Source organism: Lolium rigidum, chromosome 1, assembly GCF_022539505.1.
Source record: "Lolium rigidum isolate FL_2022 chromosome 1, APGP_CSIRO_Lrig_0.1, whole genome shotgun sequence".
NCBI lineage: Eukaryota > Viridiplantae > Streptophyta > Magnoliopsida > Poales > Poaceae > Lolium > Lolium rigidum.
The window spans coordinates 14,700,134-14,722,803 of record NC_061508.1 but is presented as its reverse complement, the minus strand read 5'-3'; the positions used below and the strand labels follow the sequence as shown (position 1 = coordinate 14,722,803).

General features: G+C 43.7%; 2 protein-coding genes across 2 annotated transcripts; one reads left to right on the top strand and one right to left on the bottom strand.

Annotated features, from left to right (window-relative positions):
• Positions 1 to 1,189: 1,189 nt before the first annotated feature.
• On the top strand, positions 1,190 to 10,334 carry LOC124684959 (protein arginine N-methyltransferase 7). The gene is made up of 14 exons (XM_047219219.1): positions 1,190 to 1,473; positions 1,950 to 2,172; positions 2,455 to 2,580; positions 2,690 to 2,854; positions 2,933 to 3,051; positions 3,127 to 3,227; positions 6,049 to 6,308; positions 7,365 to 7,601; positions 7,701 to 7,774; positions 8,664 to 8,757; positions 8,825 to 8,974; positions 9,055 to 9,129; positions 9,391 to 9,487; positions 9,626 to 10,334. Exons 1-14 carry the CDS (start codon positions 1,211 to 1,213, stop codon positions 9,760 to 9,762), a joined length of 2,121 nt encoding a protein of 706 aa, XP_047075175.1. The 5' UTR covers positions 1,190 to 1,210; the 3' UTR covers positions 9,763 to 10,334.
• Positions 10,335 to 11,759: 1,425 nt separating this feature from the next.
• LOC124704437 (protein transport protein SEC16B homolog) lies at positions 11,760 to 20,886 on the bottom strand. Its single transcript, XM_047236695.1, has 13 exons — positions 18,054 to 20,886; positions 17,656 to 17,979; positions 15,935 to 16,063; positions 15,734 to 15,856; positions 15,466 to 15,627; positions 14,966 to 15,091; positions 14,755 to 14,889; positions 14,179 to 14,306; positions 13,988 to 14,099; positions 13,579 to 13,887; positions 13,146 to 13,253; positions 12,771 to 13,066; positions 11,760 to 12,689 (listed from the first exon to the last, which is right to left on the bottom strand). The coding sequence occupies exons 1-13, from the start codon at positions 20,661 to 20,663 to the stop codon at positions 12,161 to 12,163; spliced, it is 5,091 nt and encodes a 1,696-aa protein (XP_047092651.1). The 5' UTR covers positions 20,664 to 20,886; the 3' UTR covers positions 11,760 to 12,160.
• Between the last annotated feature and the right edge of the window lie 1,784 nt (positions 20,887 to 22,670).

Sequence of the window (22,670 nt, the reverse complement as noted above, 5' to 3'; positions counted from 1 at the left end):
TGAAAAGAAGGTGAGACGCGGACTCTTGGACTTGATTGCAAAGGAGACAAATTTCCACAATTTGGCCAACTTCTTCTAGCCAAACGGTCCACCATCCAAACTCTATTTTGCAAAACTAGCCACGCGAATAACTTGCACTTGGGAGGGTTCCAAGCCTTCCAAATAGAGGGTTCCATTGTAGTGAGAGTGGTGCCTTCAAATTGCATCTTATAGGCCGAGGCGGCGGAGTAGGAACCATCTTTAGTAAGCTTCCAAGAGATTGTGTCTTTTACCCCTTCGGAGATATGCACATTGGAGATTCGCTCCCATAGGTTGACAAATTGTTGAATGTGCTCGACATCAAAACCTTGCTCCAACTCAATGTTAGCGACCCGAGAATCATTTTCCTAGGCTTTCTTGACCGAGATGTTATTCTTCTTTGCAATAGCGTAAATCTTTGGAGCGGTGTCTTTTGGTCTACCTCCGAAAAGCCACAAGGAAGACCAAAATTTGGCCCTTTCTCCATCACCAATGTTGACATGAGTTACTGCTTCAAACATTTCTCGGTCATTGTCATTGCAAGTGTTTCCAAGGCCAATCCAAACCTTAGAATCGTCCATCCACTCGAGTCAAAGCCAACGAAGCCTAAGAGCGACGGCAAATTTATCAAGGTTCAAGATACAAAGGCCACCTTGCTTTGTTGGGCGGCACACCGCATTGTTTTTGGACCGTGGTTCCAATTGATAGAATGTCCTTCGACGACCGATGCTGACAAGAGGCAAGAGAATTCCAAGTAAACTTTCCTTCATAGATTAAGAGTATAGAAGATATAAAAAAATGTCGCGAAAGAATGAAGCTCAACAATCATGCAAGTGGCTACAAAAAAATACGACATGGAACGGTGACTTGGGTGTGGCCGTGTACTTACTAAAGACAACACAACATTCAATTTTCTGTATCACTTGTAGAGCAATTTGTCTTTTCTTCCCTGCTCCATTGTTAAAATGAAAAAGAAAAGATTCGTGCGAAGAGCCCCTTGAAGAAACACCAGTATTTGAAGCAGGCCCTCAATGCAGAAATACGTGCGTCTCCAGGTACCATTTCGCGAAATCGCCACCCCCAACGGCGAACCCCGTGGCCTGCAAAACCCTAAACGGCGGCGGCCTCGTCGGCCTGGCCCCGCCACCGCCCCGCCACCCACCACCTCCTCGTCCTCCTAGGCCGCCGAAGAATGGCCTCCACCGCCGCCGGGCCGTCCCGCGCCTTCCAGCTCCGCCTCAACCCGCTCACCGGCGACTCCGAGTGGCTCGTCGTTGACGAGGAAGTGGACGGGGAGGGGGCAGCGCCTCCTATGAAGACGCCGGCAGCTCAGAGGCAGCTCCTGGCCGCCACCTCCTATCTCGACATGCTCAACGATGCTGCCCGCAACTGCGCCTACCGCCGCGCCATCGAGGCCGCCGTCACCGACCCTGCCGCCCGCGTCCTCGACATCGGGTGAGCATCCGCCGGGTTCCCGGGAAGTTTCTTGCGCAATAGAAATGAACAACACATAATTCAACTGGAGTGACCCTGGTGTGGTGTTTTGGGAATAATCGAATCATCTCTTTTAATCAAAGAACATGGTTAGAGCTTTGGCATGGGAAAGATCTTTGATCTCAGATACCATCGAAGGGGGCCTAAAAAGTATACCAAATCGCAGCTGCAGTTAGGGTGTTACTTTGAACCTGGACCATCTAATATCACTTGCTTCTCTACTTATTTGAGCACCTGATTCAAACTGCAACGGGTAGGTGGACGTGTAGCTGGTCCTCTTTCTGTCTTGTTTCATATATTATGGAGATGATTGAGCAACTATCTATTTCTTGGTGCTAATGACATGCTAGTTTAGAAAATAAAATCAGCTATGTTGGCTATATAATCTATAATAGCCGAAAAAAACAGAGTGGATACTAATGCTTATGATGGTTCAGAGCTGGGACCGGGTTGCTCTCCATGATGTCTGCGCGGGCTTTGGGGAATGTTAGAGGTGAAGCTAGCGGTAGTGTATCAGCATGTGAATCCTACCTTCCGATGGGGAAGTTGTTGCGGAAGGTACTGAGAGCCAACGGGATGGAAAATAAGGTGAAAGTCTTTCATAAGCGGTCGGATGAGCTCGAAGTTGGAGTTGAGCTTGATTCACCAGCTGATATACTGGTAGGACTTTGTTTTAGCTTAACTTGCACTCTTGTTCTACTATGGGATTCTTCTCCAATACGATCCATATTTATCCAGTGAATTGACCTAGTGTAGTATTCATACTCTTCAATATGCTTCTTCAACTGTCTCCTTATATACTAAATATGAATTTTCTAGTGTACAATTTCAGTTGAGAATGGTCTCACTTAGCAATTAGCACTTCTGTTGTATTAGGCTTGTTTTTCTGTTGCATATAAAGTTAATTATAGTTGTTTGAACAAAGCATACTATGTTTTACAGGTGAGTGAAATTCTTGATTCTGAGCTGTTAGGTGAGGGTCTGATACCTACTCTACAGCAAGCTCATGATATGTTACTGGTGAAAAACCCAAAAACAGTTCCATATCGAGCCACTACATACGGGCAGGTCCGTTTACTCCGTGTTATTTAATAATGATTTCATTTGGATGGTTTCTAAGGAACTAATGTTTGATTAGTTTATACTGGAATGTTTTTGTTGCCGTTGTGCATCGTAGCTAGTTGATAGTACATTCTTGTGGAAGATGCATGATTTGCACAACAATGAAGCAAATGCTGCAGATGGTGTCTGGCTTACTCCTGATGGGATGGAAAATATTGTTTCCGTGAAGCTACAGCAACATGCAATGCAGTGTGACCCATTACAAGACGAGATACGATTGGTATGGACTTCATTTTGCATGTTCTGAACTCTGATGCGAAAAATATGTTCCTCCCATGTCCTAATTGTTTTGCTCCAGCTGTCAGAACCCTTCAAAGTTTTTGAATTTGACTTTTCGGAACGACCAGATAGTCAGCGAGAAACCAAGATCACGATAAAAACAACTGGTGATGGATGTGTTCATGCTATTATTTCATGGTAAGTATAACATCTTGTAGTCTCTCACTTTAAAGTTAAAACTGCTTTGGATAAATATTGTGTCTTATAATTCAGGTGGGTGCTTCAGTTAGATTCTGCTGGGTCAATCTTCTACTCAACTGCTCCTAGATGGGCGAGACAATCAAGTATTGAGGATCTGCCAAAATGTGTCAATGGTTAGTTAAAGAATCATGGCTTTTGGCATGATTTGTTTTTGCATTATTCAGAGTGTCATTTTCCATTTCCCTAGACTGATGCGCTTATATAATTGGCATGTTTTACTAGCATTTATAATAGTTGATATGTAACCACATTTCCCTGATGTATTGGAGTAATTTTGGACTTGGGCCTTGGGGTTTATCTAGAATTTTATGGAGAATCAACTGTTCGTTATTATTATTTAAAAGAAAAATGACTTTCATAACCACTGCAGTGTTCTACTGACATGAAAATTGGTGCAACACCAAAAATCTTCTATGTTACAGCTTTTAGTATTGAATTACATGAAAATACAATTCTCTGTGTCAACAAAAAATATTATATTTTAAATTGGATCAATGCATTTGGTTCATGGAACTATTCATCATGTATGAGTTAATCAATTGCGGTGTCAAGTTTTAAATGAAATCAGTTCATCTTTTTCTGGTATGCCATGAAACTTGAGGATATTCCTTGAAACGATTGTCAAGTAGCTTATTCATATGGTCATTTAGGTCTATACTTGGTCCGTTCCCAGGCTAGTAATTCCTTGACCTCTTTGGTCATGTAAGTTTTATTCTCTCCTTCACTATCCTTGTCAACCATCTCACTCTTAAGGCGTTGAAGTCCTTAAAAAGAGGCATATGCTCTGATACCAATTGAAAGGATAGAGATGATAACCTAGAGGGGCTGAATAGGTTCTAGAAATTTTCTTTTAAGTTATTCAACAATTTTAGGCTTTGCAGATAAATAAAATGGCCTAGTGCAAACTAGGTGAGGCAACCTACATGATGATACAGGTACTTCAAGCACGATGGTGTCCCAATTTAAGCAACACTAGTAAAGAGCTCGGATAGAAATAACCGAGACACACCGGAGATGAAGATGTAGCTCGGTGTTCGCTCCCTTGGGGTGAACTATGTCACCATTGGAGAGGGGTGGGATTCCACGAAGGATTCCCAAGCACCACGTAGGCTCACCTTCTCCTTGATCCTCCTCCACGAAGTAGGAGCTCACTCACTAGTGGTAGGCTTTGAGGCGGCCTCCAAACCCTCACAAACTTTCCATGGGGCAAATCACAAGCCGAAAGCCTTCGGGTGGCCCCAGCCGCCTAGGGTATCCCAACAAACACAAGAGTAACAAGCTAGCTCGATGAACTCAATGGGGAATGAAATATGGCTTGGCAAGATTGTAGATCGAGACTTCCTCTTCCTTTTCCCCAAAGAGATTTGTATTTGGTTTGGAAAATGCGAGATCCTCAAGGTTTTGTGTTTCACCAATGGTGGGAGAGAGAGCTTCAAGATATGCAATGTGAATGGTTGACCTAACCCTTCATGGAATAAGAAATGCCTTTTATAACTCAAGGGAGAAAAACTGGTTGTTTTGGAAAATTCTTGTGCACTTTCGGTACTAAGGCGGTGAAACCGACTCCATCACTGGGTGCTCCGGTATACCCTAATCCTGGCCCGGTATACCGGGTCACAAACCAAGTGGTCCGGGTTAGACCAACTGGATCGGTTTAAACCGATGCTGCAACCAGGCGACACCAATCCAGACGGTGTGGCAACCGGTCATACCAACTCAGGGCCGGGACAATAGGAAATCTCAAATGGCTTTTTCTCCAAAGTGCTAAACTCTCCTCTGTTTTGTGTGAAGGTATATTTTGGTGTTAGGATATGTATTTGGATGTTTGTAACATCCCCATCAAGCTCGCTGAGATCACCTCTCTTAATAGTGTGGTGTTTCCTATTGACTCAAGAAAAGCAATAGAAAAATATAAAAGAAACTCTGGCACTGTTCTCTCAATAAATGAGGGGTCTCCAACCATCTTGCATCATCGACACCTATGTATAACACCTGTTGGTAACATTAGTCCATCTCTAGCTTAGCTGTCATCATTAGCCAAAATACCGATTAAGGGTAACATCCTCTACATCATCCTCTCGATCGCCTTCAAACATGCGAAATTATCTGACCATTGTGACGAACCGACCTCTTGTGAATCACAACTATAAGGGTTGTTGCCTGAATGATAAGCTTCATCTGTGTGTCCTAACTAAATTGATGTTGCATAAGTAATGGCAAAATTGTCCATAAGCCTAAAGTAAGGGACGGGAGGCGGGTACAGGCATGGGAGATGACGGATGGCGACGACCTGCTGGAGCCTGAGATGAGAGGGACGAGAGGGTGACGGAGATGAACAGGACAAGTCATTGCTGGAGACGAGGTGGACAAGAGGGATGGAGCCGGTGCTAGAGATTTCAAACTCAGAGCTGCCGGTGCCGCGGATCTAAACTGCGGACGCCGCCCAAGACGAAACATGAGGTTTTATTTGTTCTCTTGCTGGAGGTGACGCTAGATTTCTCGCGAAACCACGCCGCCAATTTTTCGTCTCCCGCCATCTCCATGCCTACTCCTGTGCTCACAATGTTCCTCTCTTCGCGCCCGCTGGCGCCTTTCCGAGTGGAAACCGCTGATTCAGGCGTGTCGGTCCTGCCCTGACGCTGCTTTAAGTTGCGAGCTCAGAACAGTGATTCGCGCGACAAACAAACAAGCATTTTTTGCAGCCACTTAGCCTGTTCGGGGAGGCTGCAGGCAACCAAACTCGCCCCTAAGTAATTTGGGCACTTTGAATATGATTATAGATTTATAGTGTTGTTAGAACATCTGGGCTCCTTGAATTCATTAGTATTGAAGCCATTTGGTTAACTTAGCATGTTCGATATGTAGACCTTTTCGGACCCCACCCTGTTACTCTTTCTGAAGCTAATCAAAACAATTTCTTATATCCATTTGTAGACATGAAGGATTGGTGTGATCACTGGAAGCATTGTGTTTGGTTTACACAAGGGAAAGGTGCTCCTGTCATGAAAGATCAAATTGTTTCTCTAAGGGCTAGTCATAACCTAACTAGCATCTCATATCAGCTGCTAAACACAAATGATGAAGCATGCAACAGAAGCTTGAAAGGTGACCAGCTAGCATTGTTACCGGAAAGGGTGGCACTTTATGGTGATAGATATTGGAGATCAGCTTTGATAACTGTAGTGAAAAATGCTGTAAGTACTCCAGTTCATTTGGTTCAAATATTATGTTGTTGCCTTGCGTACATGATTTCCGCAAACTTCTGTTTTCCGCTGTTAGAATAGATCAGGATGCTAATTTAATACTTCAGCCTATGACTTAAAAAATAATTCCACAGATCTGCTAGTACCACAAAGTTCCGGTGATCTGCCAACATTTGAAAATGTATTGAGGCCTCAATAGTTTCTGGTGCAGTTTGACTGTTGAAAAAGGAAAACCTATGCTTTCATACTCATATTCAAATTCTCAATTCATAATCTTTGCTGGTCCCTCTGAGCATAGACTGAAGGGATTCTTAATTTTTAAGCAATCTGGAAACTATGTTGTTGTCTTGTTAATTTCGTTGAAAACTAATATCTTTTAGTTGGAGTACTTGATCAGTTCAATGGTTTAGGCTACCTACCATTCTATTCCCTCTGTCTCATATTATAAGATGTTATTACAATATGCTAACTCATATAGTGGCTGTAATTATATCTTATTTTTTTATACAAATTACCTCGGAAATCCACTTTGGCTCATAGGACGAATCCTCCCATTGTAAAAAACACATTTAAAATGTCAAAAAATATCTGAAAACATCTACATATTCTAGGCGCCCATATAAAGTTTCATGGAAGAGGATATTTTTTGCAACCTCTGTAAAAAAGACAATTTTCGATGCTATGACTTTTCGCGAGACTATCTTCTTTTGTCATTTTTGCTTACGACACTACAAATGTTATTTCATCACAAAATGTTTGAGGACATGTAAAAGACACATACATATACACTGAAGATTTTTTTAAAACAAAAAATTAAACATTTTTGCCTACGACACTACAAATGTTATTTCTTCACAAAATGTTTGAGGACATGTAAAAGACACCTACATGTACATTCTAAAGAATTTTTTTTTTTTAAAAAAATTCAACATTTTAAATTGGTTTTCGTAATGGGAGTATCTAGTCCCATGAACCAAAACACTGCCTACCAAATTACGTACGTTATTCTAACATCCTCTTATTCATCTTCAACGTTTCTCTGTCCAGCTGAGAGACAGATCTTCGCAAACCTGTATTGTGGCTGATGACAGTATATTCTTAGCTCTCTTAGTTTCGTCTCTCTCACCATCTTCAAAAGTCATTGCCATGTTTCCTGGTCTACGGGACAAGGGTGCAGCATACCTTCAAGCTGTTGCAGATGCTAACAATTTCTCCATGGACCAAATTCAAGTGATTGGTAAAAGAGTGGCATCTGTTACCGCGGATGATTTGAAGCATAAGAAGGTAAATGCTGCTAGGTGTGTAGTCTGATTTGAAAGTAGTTAAATGATTCATACTGTTGTTCTCTGAATGTCTCTTGATCTTATCATTTCATCTCTATAGATTAACTTATTAGTGGGTGAACCATTTTATTATGGCGGTGAAGGGATGCTTCCATGGCAAAACCTACGTTTCTGGTTTGTTACTTCAAAACCCTAGTGTTAATTGTCCATCAGATTCAGCTTTGCATTATTTCTAATACATAAATATGTCAATAGATGTTGCACATACAAGTTCACACTTCACACTATAGAAATTGTGCTCTTATTTCCAGTGTACAAGTTCACACACTGTTCAGAAATCTACAGTCATATTCTGCTTTTGTCAACATTTTTTAGTACATTTTAATTCTTTATTTGTATGTGTTCCTCATCGATTTCTTCTGACCTGGCAAAAGTTGATCTAGTAGTAACTTATGGTTGAACTTCACATTTATACTTTAGTGTTCTCAAACCCAAATTTTAGAGAAACAGTGTCCTATCAAATGTTTGCTTCTTGTGGTAACACAAAAATAAATAATGCACCACCAGTTTAAAAAAGAGAGGTACTCCCTCCGTTCCATAATTCTCGTCGCAGATGTCCTAACTAACAAGGTACGAGCAAAAATTGATATTCTCTTCACCAGGAAAAAGGCTTTATGTTCAATTGTTGCCACTATTTTAGGTTAGGTGACCTAAGTTTAGGCTGGAAGCCTAGCATGGTTGTTTTGACTAGCTCAGTAGCATGTGAATCTTTGAGAACCATATGTAGCAGCCAAGTTAAACCTTGTAAGCTACATGGACGTAAGCAGTGTTTGTTTGGGCTGAATGTGGGATGTTACACCTATTTGCCTAGTTTTTATTGAATTTACCAAGTATTACTCTTACTTCTTTATGAGAAGAATATGGAATCCACAATTTACATGGGAGGGCCAAGTGAACATTGACTTATTTCAGTATGAAGTTGCTTTTGATGTGAAATATATTCTTTTATGTTGTATTACCGAGTGAAGATCCCAAAATCTGTTCCTGTTATTTTTGCTTTTAGGAATGCAAGAACTCTGCTTGATCCGATGTTATCCAAGGATGCACTCATAGTGCCATGTAAAGGAGTACTGAAGTTGTGTGCCATGTCTCTTCCGGTTAGTCTGTCATATTTAAGTTGTGCGCAAGAACTAAGTTTGTATTCTAACTACTGAGGTACTGTAGGACTTGTGGAGGAGTCGTTGCAGACTTAAAGACGTCGAGGGTTTCGACCACTCTGTTGTTAATGAGACTTTAGGAGCCTGCGGTGATCTTCCTGGAGAGCAGCAAGGTCCTTGTCTGCCGTATTATGTATGGCAATGTGGTCATACAAAGGTAAAATCCAATAATATCTCGGGGTTGTGCACAGATTTCATTTCACTTAGTTGACTAATGATACATTCAAACTTGAGCAGAAATTAAGTAAAGTATACTCTCTCATGGACTTCAACTTTTTTGAGCCTATTCACTCCTGCTTTGGGAAAACAAAGGTATGCTTTCTTATCTTTCTGGTGGGATACTGGGATGGAAGTCATCAGAGTTTTTCCAACTGTAGTATGGGTCACTTCAAATTCACAAAGATACAAGGTTTGGCAAATCATTGGTTCACAATGATACGGAATCACAATAGCTTAGCGAAGCTTCAGTCTCTAGTGTCGCACTAAAATGCATGGCATAAAAGCATGTGTTTTCAGGGAAGTGCCAAGTTTCCATGTCATAGTAAAACCTGTATTTGCACGCGATCTTTGTAGATTGAGTTTGCTGATGCTGGAACATGCCACGGTTTTGCACTTTGGATCGATTGGGTGCTTGACGAGAAGAACTCCATTGTGCTAAGCACAGGACCAGGTAGAGAAACCATCTCTCACTCTCGGGTGCATTCTTTATCTGTAACTATCCCTGGGACTGGTACTGATACTGGTGATGAAAATCATGGTTATTATAGTACCCTGATGCTGATAGTGGTGTTGCTGATATTAACCTCAGATAGCCGATACTGGAAGCAAGGAGTGCAGCTCCTCAGCAAACCTGTGGAGGTGAACCCTGCTGATTCAGCGGTGCATGTCGAGGCATCCTTCGATCCTGCCTCTGGGGATCTCACTTTTAGTTCCTTGTTCTCTTGATGCAACTTGGCATATTCAACTTCTCGCATGATAAAAAATCGTCATGCTTTACTGTTTGTGACCACCAAATGGTGGCATTGTGTATCGGGATGGAAGGAACGAGTGTGGAGATGCTGGATCAGAACTGGCTCCCCAGGCGCATCCTGCTGTAAACTTGATGTCCGGTGGTGATGAACAGGCATACCACCCTGAGTCTTCTTTGCTGCCTGAACAATTTTCCAGGAGTTTGCTCGTTCTATAATTGGTTCATGTCTTCAGAGTTTTTCCGTTACTCAGATCGGATGACTTGACTTGTTTGTCCGCCCATCGGTTGCTTGTGATAATGTGCGTTGCCATTTATTCAAGGTTTGTCCGCCCTAGTTTTCAAATAGATAGATGAATGTGTCATATTACTTGATAGATACATGATCGTGGTTGGTATTTCTTTTCCATCTTAAGTTATATCTTTCTTCTAATCGAGCAACATGCCATTTTGGTTGAACACTTGTATTGAAAATTATGTTGTTTATATGAGCTTGTTTGGGAACATGTAAATAAATAGTCCGTGCAGAAAACTGACCGTTTTTAGTGAACTACATTCACACGTACATACTACATATACATTGCATTATATTCTGTATTTTACTTTCGTTTGTTCATTCTTCTATTACAATTTTTTATCTTACAAAAAAATTGTCCAAATCATTATTGGATCTGTCGGTGGTTTGAAAGGCAGACCATGGAGAAAAGAGAAAGAAATTAGTCAGGAGGCATGTCGGTGAAATAAATTTGCGGCAGGCGTGCCTGTGAAATTTCCTGAATTATTGTCAATAATTAGTTAAAACCATAAACGTTGTTCTGTTCACTGTTCGAAAACTAGGCTGAATCAGCGATTAATAGGATGATTAATCGCTACTAGGGATCTTGCTGTGTCGAATACCTCTAATTGCTTATGTGGTTGAGATGGCAGGAGGATATACTGAGAATTACTGAGAATTACTAGGAATGAATACCTCTAATCCTTTAGCCTGATTAATTGCATTGACAACCCAATTACTAGGAATGTTCCTGATAATTAGTCCACTTTGATCAATAAAGTTGCAAAATTTTCGATGAAGATCCGCTACCCACCGAAGTCAAGTACGTTTGCGAAGCTCTAGCTCGATTCTCGTCTCCGGAAGCTCGATTCCCACCGCTGATGACCGTTTCCTCACTGTTGCCAACCTGATCTTGGATACACAATCTCGGCCGCCTTGAGAAGCTTTCGAAGAGGTCTACGATACCTTCAAATTGCTTAGGTGGTTGAGATGCAAGAGGGTAATGAGGATAAGAGAACGGAAGGAACATGGTGGTAGCTGGTGGTTTCTTAGTCATTCGTGACCTAGAAGATTACATTAAGGAGGAGAAGTATACATGTATGAATGAGTTTTGGGGCTCTAGAGAGACCCATATACTATTTGTTTATTTCTTATATAGATGTGTTTTGAGTGTTAATTTATGCAAGCTGCAACAATTAATAGCCGACTGATTAAATCGGTTAATTATCTGAATTCGCATTATTCACTATTCCCAAGCGATCCGAGCAGTTGACGGTTATCCCTTAAATAGTGATGTCGCCAACGTATACTACCACACCGTGATGATGCCTGCGACAGCGGTGCTGGCCGTCTCGGCCGATGCTCCAGACGTGTGGGTCGTGATTCATCGCAGTGCCCAGTCACCGTGAATGTAGCAGCAGCAGCAGCACAAGGTGAATGATTAGAACGGGACATGTAGCTGATGTATGTTCTGTTATGGGTTTGGCATGTCGCAGGCTAGATATGAGCCCAGAGCGTCTTTGCTGGACGTGAGATCAAGCAACAGAATATTTTCTCCTGTATACCAGGCCATGGAAGCACCGAGTATGGTCGCCTACGACCTCGCAAGGTCAACACCCGTTGAATTTATTTGGGAAAAAATACATACAACCACGACAAGGCGATACACGACATAAGGACCAAGTAAACAACACGGAAACAGTCACCGAACAGCCCCAAGTAATTATTGGCTTCAAACTGTCAAGTTTACATAATGCAATGAATCAAGGATCTAAAAGGCAGGGGGAAATGTACCTAGTCTGTGCACACTTCTTTTCTTGCTATCTTAACAAGTTACTACAACTCTCCTCCCTCCCTGGGTAATTATTAGTTTCTTCATCTTCTGGCTTTGAATGGGTGAAACTCTATCTGTACAATGGCATCCACACGCTTCTCATGCAAAAAGAAAAGAAAAAGGGACACCGCTCCTTTTGTACCTCTCTAGACATATATATCACGGATATTAAATATACAGAACAAACTATGAGAAAGAAGGTGGTGACGCGATTGACTGCTTACAGGACGAATAACGCACCTCGTCTTCAACTAATTCCCTTGTTTCATCAGAGCGCTACCTCCTGGAGATCGTCTGCCAGACCGTTGAGCTGGAGGGACGAGTTGCTGTGGGAGCGGCTGTGGGATGGTCTCAGTCCAGGTATGAAGGGCGGCGACTGCATCGCCTGCAAGTCTGGTGATCTTGAGGCAGGGGTGCTGCCTGGCTGCTCTGGGTATGTCCCGCTCCAGGACGCTGCACGTGACTTTGAGAACGAGCTGTTGCCACTGCCCGAGGGGGTCATGATGTTTTCCATGCTCGAGTGCCGCTGGAAGCTCGATTGCACTTGCATAGGTGGCGGCGGGGATGCATAGGAGGTTGACTCCACAGCCTGCGAGGAAGATGGCCCGTCCTGATGTGCAGTTTCAGCTGTTGGCTCTGGAGTCATCTGCATTGATGCGTCGACAGCTGGAGTCGGGACGAAGAAACTAGTACCAGGCAGCTTGTTCACAGCTGGCATGGCAGGTTTGTTGTATGATGGTGCTCCAAAGGCATTTCCACCACCACCACCGCCGCCCTTGTTAAATGTGTCAACATATCTACACAAACAAGTTTATGCCATAACTTATAAGCCCACCAGGGTAAGAGGTATAACAGGGCAGTGAAACTAAACAATTTACCTTGACCTAACACCTGCTCTCGCACGTGCTGAGAACTGATTCTGGCCAGGTGGTATCGGTGGCATCCCTGAAATAGGCTCAGCAGGATTTGGAGGTTTCGTCTCCATAAACCCGTTAGGAGTATAACCTCCAGTGCTAGGGGCTGCCCGATTGTAATTTGGACCACCGTTCTGGAATGAGGCTGTTGTTGGAGGTGGAGGAAGGGGAGGCTCCTCGGCGGGGACCTCGACGCCTCTTTCAACCCAGCGCTTCAGATTCTCATCAAAGTAGAAATTGTTCTGTTCCCCCAACTTTGCCTTCAGATCATGAGAAAATTATTTGAGTTACTGCACAGAGCGCAAGGTAGGCAGAAGTATACAATCTATTAACAAGCACCTGGTTGGAAGATGATTTTGAGACAAGTCCTACAGTTTTCTGCAGCAACCATCCAAAACGCGAACTGCCTGAACCTGATGAGCTTTGTGCATTATCTGATCCACCACCCTGTTAGAATGTCAATGTAAAAGAGAGAAATTGAGAAACTTCTAGAAAATATTCCAATGCAACAAGTGCTCCTTTCTTTGCATGTTCTGCATAACATATTTTTTGATTGGGGGTGATCACATCAAGAGACATAAAGGATGGCCATGCCAAATCTTGAAATAGAAAAAAAAAGATTATTTGCACAGGCGTTTAATTATCAATATAGGACAGAGGATATGTGATGAATTGAGGCGAGCAAGGTAAAACACCAATAAATTCAAATGAACACATTATTATGCAACAAGATATTAAAAAGTATATGCCTTTAACAGAAAAGTAGGACTACCTGTTGTCTCTTAAAATCTGGTTCAGAGACACTTCTGTTATGTGTGCCTTTCCTATCAGGGCCACTATCTTCTGCCATTGCACTCACAAACTGCTCTGAAGCAGAAGATGACATAGGCATCGCTGACTGACTATTTACAAAATTATTAGCTGGAGGAGCAGAATAGGTATCTCTGTCAACAGAGGAGCTCTGTGATAATGGCGGCACTGGTGCAGGTTGTGTACCCATCATGCGGGACAAGGATTTATCAAACGATGAGAAAATCTTTCCAACAATCTTTGAAGGAGCAAGATTTGTGCCATATCCACCCTACATGTCGACGAGGCAATGGTCAGTTAACAGGAAAAAAGTTGTCCGCTGAAGTACACACAATAATCAATAAACAACATTGACTACACAGAATTGGCACCTGCTGGTGGGTGCGTATCCGCTCCTCCAAAGATGAAAACAGTTGCTTCCATGCTTCTAGTTCGGGCGCACGACCAGAGGCTTTCAGCAGCTTCAAAGATGCTTGACAGTACCTTAAGAAAGCAATTCAAATTTTAAGCTGAGTGTATGTAGATAAGATACAAGTGGATATGTAATAACCCAGCAACTTACCTTAGTGAATCAGAGACCTTCCCAACCTCCGCAAGCATGTATGCGTATATAAGCTTATATGGTTGAAATGGCAGGAGGATATACTGAGAATTACCAAGAACTTTCGCATATTCATACAACTCCGTTCTCTGTAAGTTGTGTCGCAAGGGTATTTGATCAGGAACAGTAAATGGCAATGAAAAACGATGTACTACCTACTATGAGAGGACAAGAAACTAGTAACCAAGGAAAATAAGGATGTGACTAACTATTATATCCATGAAAGAGATGCAGACATTTTTTCCACTGGTTAAAAATTGAAATTTCCAACCAGAAACAAATGCCAATAAGTAAGTTGCGACAATAAAATCTGAATTTGACAGCCCAGCAACATATCTAATCTGCAGCTCGGAACATCAAACTCTTCTACAGAACTCCGTGTGGATGGGTGGAAAGAGGGGATGACGAAACAAGATACAAAACTATTCATATCTGATCAACTAATATCGTACAAGATCATATGCACGTTAATGAGTGAGTGAGTGTGTGCACGTCCACAAACAAACAGAAAGTGAAGTGTACATATAGTAACAAGACCTGGATAGCTTCAGGGCTCGTAAATGTGCGAGGACATCTCAGGTGGTCTGCTCCAAGCAAACATATTCTTGCACTTTCAGAGTAGGAATCAATATTTAGTTCAGCAACCAAATAGCATGAATGAGCAGCTGCAACCTGCATATAGATATATAATAATATAAGGTGTCCGGCTCAAACATGTATAGAAACCGTAGAGTCAACAGATGCAAACCTCATTTTTCTCTTTCCAAAGGCAATCCCCAAGGTGAGTAATTACAAGGTCATCTCCCTTAGTCCTGTTTGCAGTTATAATAGCCAAATTTTGTTGCCAGTCATCCAGCATGCCCACAGGAGTACCCTGTCAGATAGCAACATATACTACGTTAACTTCAAATTAATTAAGAGGGAAAAAAGGGTACTCCAGATACATGTCTGGAAATCATGACATGATATGTCTAAGAGAATTCAAGCAAAATCCATGTCTGAATTAGAAAAACAGTTACAGTTTATCAGATGGTAAATTATTTAGTTGTTGTCCAGGCTAAAGAAGATCCAAAGTTCTGTGGCAACAAGCTATAACACAAATACTATGGACAGTGGCTCTTTCAATTCCTTCCTGTTGAATAGTCCTTCAACTCACGAGTAACGCATGTAGAGTTTCTATTTAAACATACATCCTACTGTTTTTTCCAATCATGGTAAGAATGCAACAGACAAGTACTTATGCATTACCCCTGCAGGCTGTTGCTGTCTTGTGCCATAATTCACATCGACAGGGTCCTCAGCGCTAAAAACATCGGCCTGTTGTCCAGCGATAAGAAGGCACAATGTCCTCAAAGGTGAACCAGATACAAAATGACAGCAAGCCATTTTCTTCACAGTATCCGCATAAAACTGCATGATCAGTCAACAAAATGATCAGCAATTATTCAGGGAAAAAAGAAAAAGGCAAAGCCATTAACTAGTCTAGGGACTGAAAAAAATTAGAGTTAACTCAGACCTTATCACCAAGTTGTAAAGCAAGTATCAATGCAGGTCCCCAAAGCTGACCTTCCTGTGCATACTGAAGAGCATCTTTCCTTTTACCAGAAACTAGAAGATTTTGAACTTCTTGAGCAGTAGCCTGCAACAGAATAGTTGGTTCGATCATGACCATTTTTGCTAGATAACACACAACCAGCAGCCAAGCAGATAGACTTACCTGTATCTGGCTTTCCGGGGGAATATTTTTCATGCAATGGGCCATGGCTCCATATTCCCTCGTATGGGCACTATTACTATTACATGCTGAAAAAAGAGCTGTTACTGCAGTGTCTGGACCATCCATACCCTGTTACCAGCAATTCAAAAACAAATTCATTATTTGACCTGGGGTCAGGGGGTCAAAATGAAATAATTTTAATACCATATACTCACTCCCTCCATCCCAAAATATAAGTCATACGGAGTATAAGTTTAGTCAAAAGTCAGCATCTTCTAAGTTTGACCAAGTTTATACAGCAACTAAGGATACTAAATCAATATCAATAGATTCATCATAAAGTATATGTTCTCAATATGTCTATTCAATATTGTAAATGTTGATATTTTTCAGTAAATATTCAGGCAAACTTAGTAGGGTTTGACTTTTGACCAAACTTATACACCTTATATTTTGGGACAGATGGAGTACTATCAAAGAGATAGACATGTATCTGGAGTACCCTTTTGGCACATGAGGTCATCATCCTACCATGTTACCAATAACTCAAAATTAAGATACTCCCTCCGGTTCATATTAATTGACTCTAATATGGATGTATCTAGAACTAAAATGTGTCTAGATACATCCATATTGAAGTCAATTAATATGAATCGGAGGGAGTACATTATTCCACCTGAGGCCGGTATTAGCATGGAACAATTTTAGTCCTATCCTAAGGCATGTGGCGATAAATGATAAAGCTGAATCCAGTTACTTGTCAGTTCACAACATACATCCTCGCATATAGGCATGGGCCAAGTTACTTGGCACAAATATTGACCATGTGACAGATGCTGCACGGGCCAAGAGCTCATGAACCTCATATGGTTGGCTAGTAGGGATTGCATCTTGAGGCCATTTCAAGCAGAACAGAAAATGGAACCAAGGATAGCATTAATTTGAGATTCTCTAGAGAGCCTAATGGAAATATATGCTTAATGGCTAGCTAATAAACACAAAGCTGAGAGAAGATCCAACATTCAGGACAACTAGGTATTGGTACTCTTGCCGATGTTCATTGATTACTTGCATGGCTGCGTGGAGCGCATAGCCTTGGCATTGCAGCTCAAAATCAAAATAATGGTAGAACCCTCATTGGTATTTACTGGTTTGTGGTTTGGTCTCTATACCATTTTTCTGCGACTGCCTTAAGAAATGTGCAAGATTGTGTCATTGAGGAAGAAAAAGTTTGAAGACCTGAATGATTTGCTCGTTTCTTTTAGTCTTCATGTTGTCATCGCTGGAGAGAGCTCACATATCTCGGCCATATACTATTCACTACTATAAATATATCATGGCATTTGATTGTCAAAACAAATGTACCAAAATTACATAAACATGGATTTTAAATGATTATTGACAAGTGTCATTGCCATCAGGTAAACATTGACAAAATTTTCCACTCCCCAGTAATCAGGATCAGGGCTAAAACTGTGATTGCTAAAATCTGGTACCTAACCTAGGTGCCCCACAACTCCGACATGTCAGTGCCTTCCAGCATTAAGATTTGCTATGTGGCTGCAGTGCAGTACTGGGATTACTTATCAGTGTGACATTGGTGCTCATTAATCGTGTTCACAAAGATTTTTATAGTACACTACATCAACGATGCTACTCAAGGAAAAGCAAGGATACTACCAAACAGAACATAGCAAGGCGAACAAAGGGCCTATAAATACCTCACGCGATGGATCAGGTCCAAAGGGTGACCGAAGTTTTCCATAGTGTTGATATGATATTTTAAGCAATGAAATAAGCAGCTTCTGAACTTCCCCTCCTTGGAATTCCCTGACGGAAGACTCATAGCTTCCAATAATATCATCAAGCCATTTATTCACATCCTTTGCTGCAGCACTTCCACCAGCGAGGGGGCCAGGAATAGGTCGACGACACAAAGCATAGAAGTAGCTCAGTGCACTACCATTATTGATGCTTGGCTGATCAATTTTATCAGCAACAATCTCCGATATATTGAGAATTGACAACATGCCACGAGAATTGCCCTAATGGAAAGGTATAAGCTCTTAGTTACGAATTCCATTGCGAAAAAGGATATTACAAAGAATATTAGAGATACCTGATTTCCACTGTCAAAGTTTGCAGTCATTGAGCTGGTCTCGTTCATAACAACTAGCTTCCCACCAAAGCCAAATGCAACAAGAGCATGTGGTGGGCGTCCAGCTGACGACCTCTCCACGTGAGGGGAGTAACCATGCTGTTGAGATGAAGGTAGCTGCTGAGAAAAGCTCATAGAGTTCTCCCTGCTCAAATAGTTGTTTGGTAATTGCATGTGTGTGGCAGGATCAGTGTGTGTTTGCATCTGGAACACGCTCGCTACAGGAACACTTTTCTGTGGCTCGGCAAAGCCATTCGAATTCGCATAACCATGGCTTGCTGAAGGTTCAAATGCTACATGATGAGCTTGATTATCTTTAGAAGGTTCAAATTCCTTTTGGGAATTCTGGTAACCTGCAGAAGGTATAAATCCTGTGCTTCTCTGGTTGTTAGTGAAAGGTTTAAACCCCTGATGAGCAACTGAAACTTCAGTTCCCTTGTTACCATTGTCATTGCTAGTAGAAATACTTTGATTGCTTTTATATGGTTCAAAACCCTTGTGAGCACTCTGATAGCTAGTAGGTTCAAAACCCTTGTTACTAACCTGGTGCCCCTCACCACCATTACTGTATTGACTTGCAGAAGGCATAAATGTGTTGATAGTACTCTGACTGCTTTTCTGCGGTTCAAAACCCTTGTGAGCACTTTGATAACTAGTAGGTTCAAAACCCTTGTTACTGACCTGGTTGCCCTCACCGCCACCACTGTATTGACTCGTGGAAGGCATAAATGTGCTGATAGTACTTTGACTGCTTTTCTGCGGTTCAAAACCATAGTGAGCAGCCTGATAACCAGTAGGTTCGAAACCCTTGTTACTAACCTGGTGGCCCCAACCACCATTATTGTGTTGACTTGTAGAAGGCACAAATGTGTTAATATTAGTCTGATAATCAGTAGAGGGTTCCGGCGAAGGCATGAATGTGTTGATAGTTGTGCCATAGTCCGTAGAGGGTCTCAAAGACTCAGTATATGCCTGCTGATTAGTCTGATTCTCAACATGCTGATGGGAACCGTAGGAGCTCCCAGAATGTACGCTGTTAACCACCGAACCATGCTGCCATTGGCTCTGCTGATCATAATTACTTGCCTGAGTATTCCCGGCATGACTAACATTTTGACCTGCCCCAGAGGAAGTTGATGCCGCAGTTGCAGCTTGTGCGACAGCTTGCTGGTATGCCTCGAGCGTGTACCACTCCTGAGTGTTGGTGTCAAAGTAAAATCCAGGGTAGTCAGCATAGAACAGCATGTTTGGTGGGTACTCTGCTGTCGCTGCACTGCTCTGATCCTGGCCCCAGCTGACGGCAGTGGTGCTGCCCTCCTCCGCGATGGTCTCCAGCCCTGCCTGCGAAGAGTTCTGCAGGTACGAACCACCAAGGTGCTGCTGCTGCTGCTGAACATTGTCGCTGCCAGCGACCATCGCCGCATCGCCATTATCAGCAACGCCCTGAGTAGCTACTTGATACCACTGCCCTGTTGCCCCGTCGTAACTCCAGCCAGGGTACGGATTATTCAGATAGTTGGGATCCGTGTAGTCCACGGCCCCACTGGTCCAGTCCGACTGTGCATTGGTGTCCTGATTTGCCGACTCCGCAACAGTAGCACCCATATACGACTGCGAGCTGGCATTGCCATCCACTCCACCGAAGAAGCTCTGATCCGCTGCTCCAGCACTATCTGCAGCCGAACCCTGCACTCCAAAAAAGGCATCCTCGCTAACGCTACCATCCGCCGCACTAGTTCCCCAGTCCAGCTGCGAACTGGCGGTATTGCCACCCACTCCACTGAAGAAGCTGTGATCGTCAGCGCCGACACTGCTGGCACCGACAACAGCTGAAGGCTGGACCGCGGCCACGCCAGCTCCGAAAAACGTGTCCTCGTCGCCGCCACCCGCCAGGAAGTCCCCGAACGGATCTGCCCCGGCGTCGGCGCCAAAGACGCTCCACTGCACCTGCTTGACCGTGGTTGTCCGGACGCTCTTCCCCGACCCGGGCGACCCGCCCTCTGGCGCCGCTGCGGTCTCCGCCTTCGGGTCGGATGCTGTGGCCTTCACCTCGGGTAAACCGGCCAGAACCTCAGCGTCAGTGGGCGCTGCCGTGGCGGCCAGAACCTCGGCCTCATGGGGCGCCGCAGCGGCCAGAACCTCGGCGTCGTAGGGCGCCGCGGCGGTCAGAGCCTCGGCCTCATTGGGCGACACAGCGGCCAGAGCCTCGGCGTCATGGGGCGGCAGCACAGGGGCCAGAACCTCAGCGTCATGGGGCACTACCGCCGCCTTCAACTCAGCATCATGGGCCGGCGCCACGGGGGCTTCGACCTTGGCCTGGGGAGGTAGGGGAGGAGGAGGATCTGCAGCGTCAGCCGGGGCTTCAGCCTGGGCGGCCTGAGGGGCCGCCGCGGGCTCGGGCTCGGGCGCGGGCGCTACTCCCGTGCCGGCGCCGTCCTCGTCGTCGTCGTCGTCGGCTAGGGTGAGGGACGCGAGGTCCTCGGCCGCGGAGGCAGCGGGGGGCGCCTGTTGGTCGTCGTCGTCGTCGACCAGCTTGTCGAAGAAGTCGGCGTCGTCGGAGTCGGACGCCATCCGCTGATCTCCTCCGAGGATGGGGCCCCGGCGGCCGGAGAGGGCGGTGGCTGGCTAGGGTTTGTCAGGGGCGGCGGAGCAGATCCCGAATCGCGCCGCGCCGCGCCGGATCAAGGAGGAGGTGGATCGGATCGGGGTGGCGGTGGCGAGGAGGAACTGGATTTGGATCTCGGCTTCGACTCGACTTTGGGTGGAGTTGGATTTTGGAGATGGGGCGAGGAGACGCGTGCGTGCAACAGCCGACGTCGCGTCACTCATCGCAAATAGATTTTACAAAATAACTTTGCTTATAACTCATCAAATCAATGATAGAAAATACAAAACCAATAGCACATGGAGATTGAATTTACCATTGACCTAACAGTGGAACAACACCAATAGCACAACCACCCTCACAAGATGGGGCCAAAAGAGTCAGTGAAACTAAAGGAACAAATTGACGAGCTACTAAATAGAGGATTTCTAAGCGAAAGCGTATCACCCCGGTGATATTTGTGGATAGAAGGGATGGAAGAAGAAGGATGTGTGGAGATTATAGGAATTTGAACAATGCGACTATCAAACGAATACCCACCGCCAAGAATTCAAGATTTGTTTGATCAAGTGCAAGGAGTCGGAGTTTCCTCCAAGATGGATTTGAGATTCGGATATGACCAGATACAAATCAAACCAGAAGACATTCTGAAGACTGTTTTGTATCAAGATATGAAAATCATGAATATTTGGTAGTGCCATTTGGATTGACCAATGCACAACATGATGAACAAGTGGTGGCAATAACTTCGTGTGTACCAACTCATTGGGACTCCAAGTGCAGAGTGTTGTAGCAAGCGTCTTTTCCCCACAAGGGTGACTCGAGGGTTATATCGAACTCTGGGAATTCGCGAATAATTACTCCCCTTCTCCTCTTCAAGCACCCTGCAAATTTTCTTTTGCTTTGAGTCTCCAACTTCACTATGTGGTTGTCAAGCACAAGGGTTTGTGTCAGTAATATGAAGATTATAGTAAATAAATAAAAGTAAACAACAATCTATGCTAGGCAATAAAAGTAAAACAATGTTATTCTATCGTAGGAATTTTTTTTTTTTGCAACAGAACCCTACAATAACTTGAACATATCATTTGGAGAGAGCTCACACCCTTGCATTATTTGCGTAATATTTCTTGGTTGTTCTTGGTTCCTATCCATGTGATTCTTTAGGGCTTGTGTTTATTCTCATGACAAACACTAGTTCATCGAAAATGGATTTTGTATGAAAATTTTGTTGTGTTTTTGAGTTTGGAGTTTTTAGAGTTTCCACCTCTAAATTATCAAAATACTCTATCCCACATGTTCTTAATATTTCCATTTTTTTGTGGGGTAGATCTTGTCTTCTTATTTCCAACAAATTGGTTTCACCCAAATTGGAGTTTCCCATCTAAAGTTTATTGCATTTCTGGTTCTATTGTTTCTGCAATTTTGCTTTGGGTGATAGTACCGGTTTGGCCATCGGCAGTATCGATATCTCCATGGCGGCGGTACTACCGCCGCCCATCCATCCGGTACCCAGGCGCTGGAACCGTTGTTGTGGGATTATCACTGCTCCTCCATGAGCGGTAGTACCGCCCGCGGTACCGTATGGTTCCATCGCGGGGGTAGAGTTTGGTTATGTACCCCGATCGGTACTTGGCCCGGAAGTACCCCTACGACAAGTTCTATGTGGCTCGTGGTAGTACCAGCCATGGTATCTCTCAGTGGTCTCACGCGGTCACAGAAGTATCGGGCTCGGTACCGTCAGGGACACAAAAATCGCATAACAAGCCGCGGTGACTGGGACGTATCGGGAGTGCCGCTCATCGAGCCGCACACGTTGACGCTAATGGTAACACTCGGAGCGGTACTACCGCTCGCCCAAATGGTAGTACCAGTCGTGCGCGAATTTGCACATAACGGGCAAATTTTGTGGGGACCTATTTAAGCCCCCCTTCTTCCCATGGGGGCTAGAGCTCTTTCCGATTCTCTCCTCC

Excerpts from the sequence above, each read along its gene's own strand:
- LOC124684959 (XM_047219219.1), top strand. The coding sequence starts at position 1,211 with ATGGCCTCCACCGCCGCCGGGCCGTCCCGCGCCTTCCAGCTCCGCCTC. Across the intron at positions 2,581-2,689 it reads GAGCCACTACATACGGGCAG|CTAGTTGATAGTACATTCTT; the intron begins GTCCGTTTACTC and ends TGTGCATCGTAG. Across the intron at positions 9,488-9,625 it reads TGTGCTAAGCACAGGACCAG|ATAGCCGATACTGGAAGCAA; the intron begins GTAGAGAAACCA and ends TATTAACCTCAG.
- LOC124704437 (XM_047236695.1), bottom strand. The coding sequence starts at position 20,663 with ATGGCGTCCGACTCCGACGACGCCGACTTCTTCGACAAGCTGGTCGAC. Across the intron at positions 14,307-14,754 it reads CGAGCCCTGAAGCTATCCAG|AGAACGGAGTTGTATGAATA; the intron begins GTCTTGTTACTA and ends CACAACTTACAG. Across the intron at positions 13,888-13,987 it reads GGATACGCACCCACCAGCAG|GGTGGATATGGCACAAATCT; the intron begins GTGCCAATTCTG and ends GTCGACATGTAG.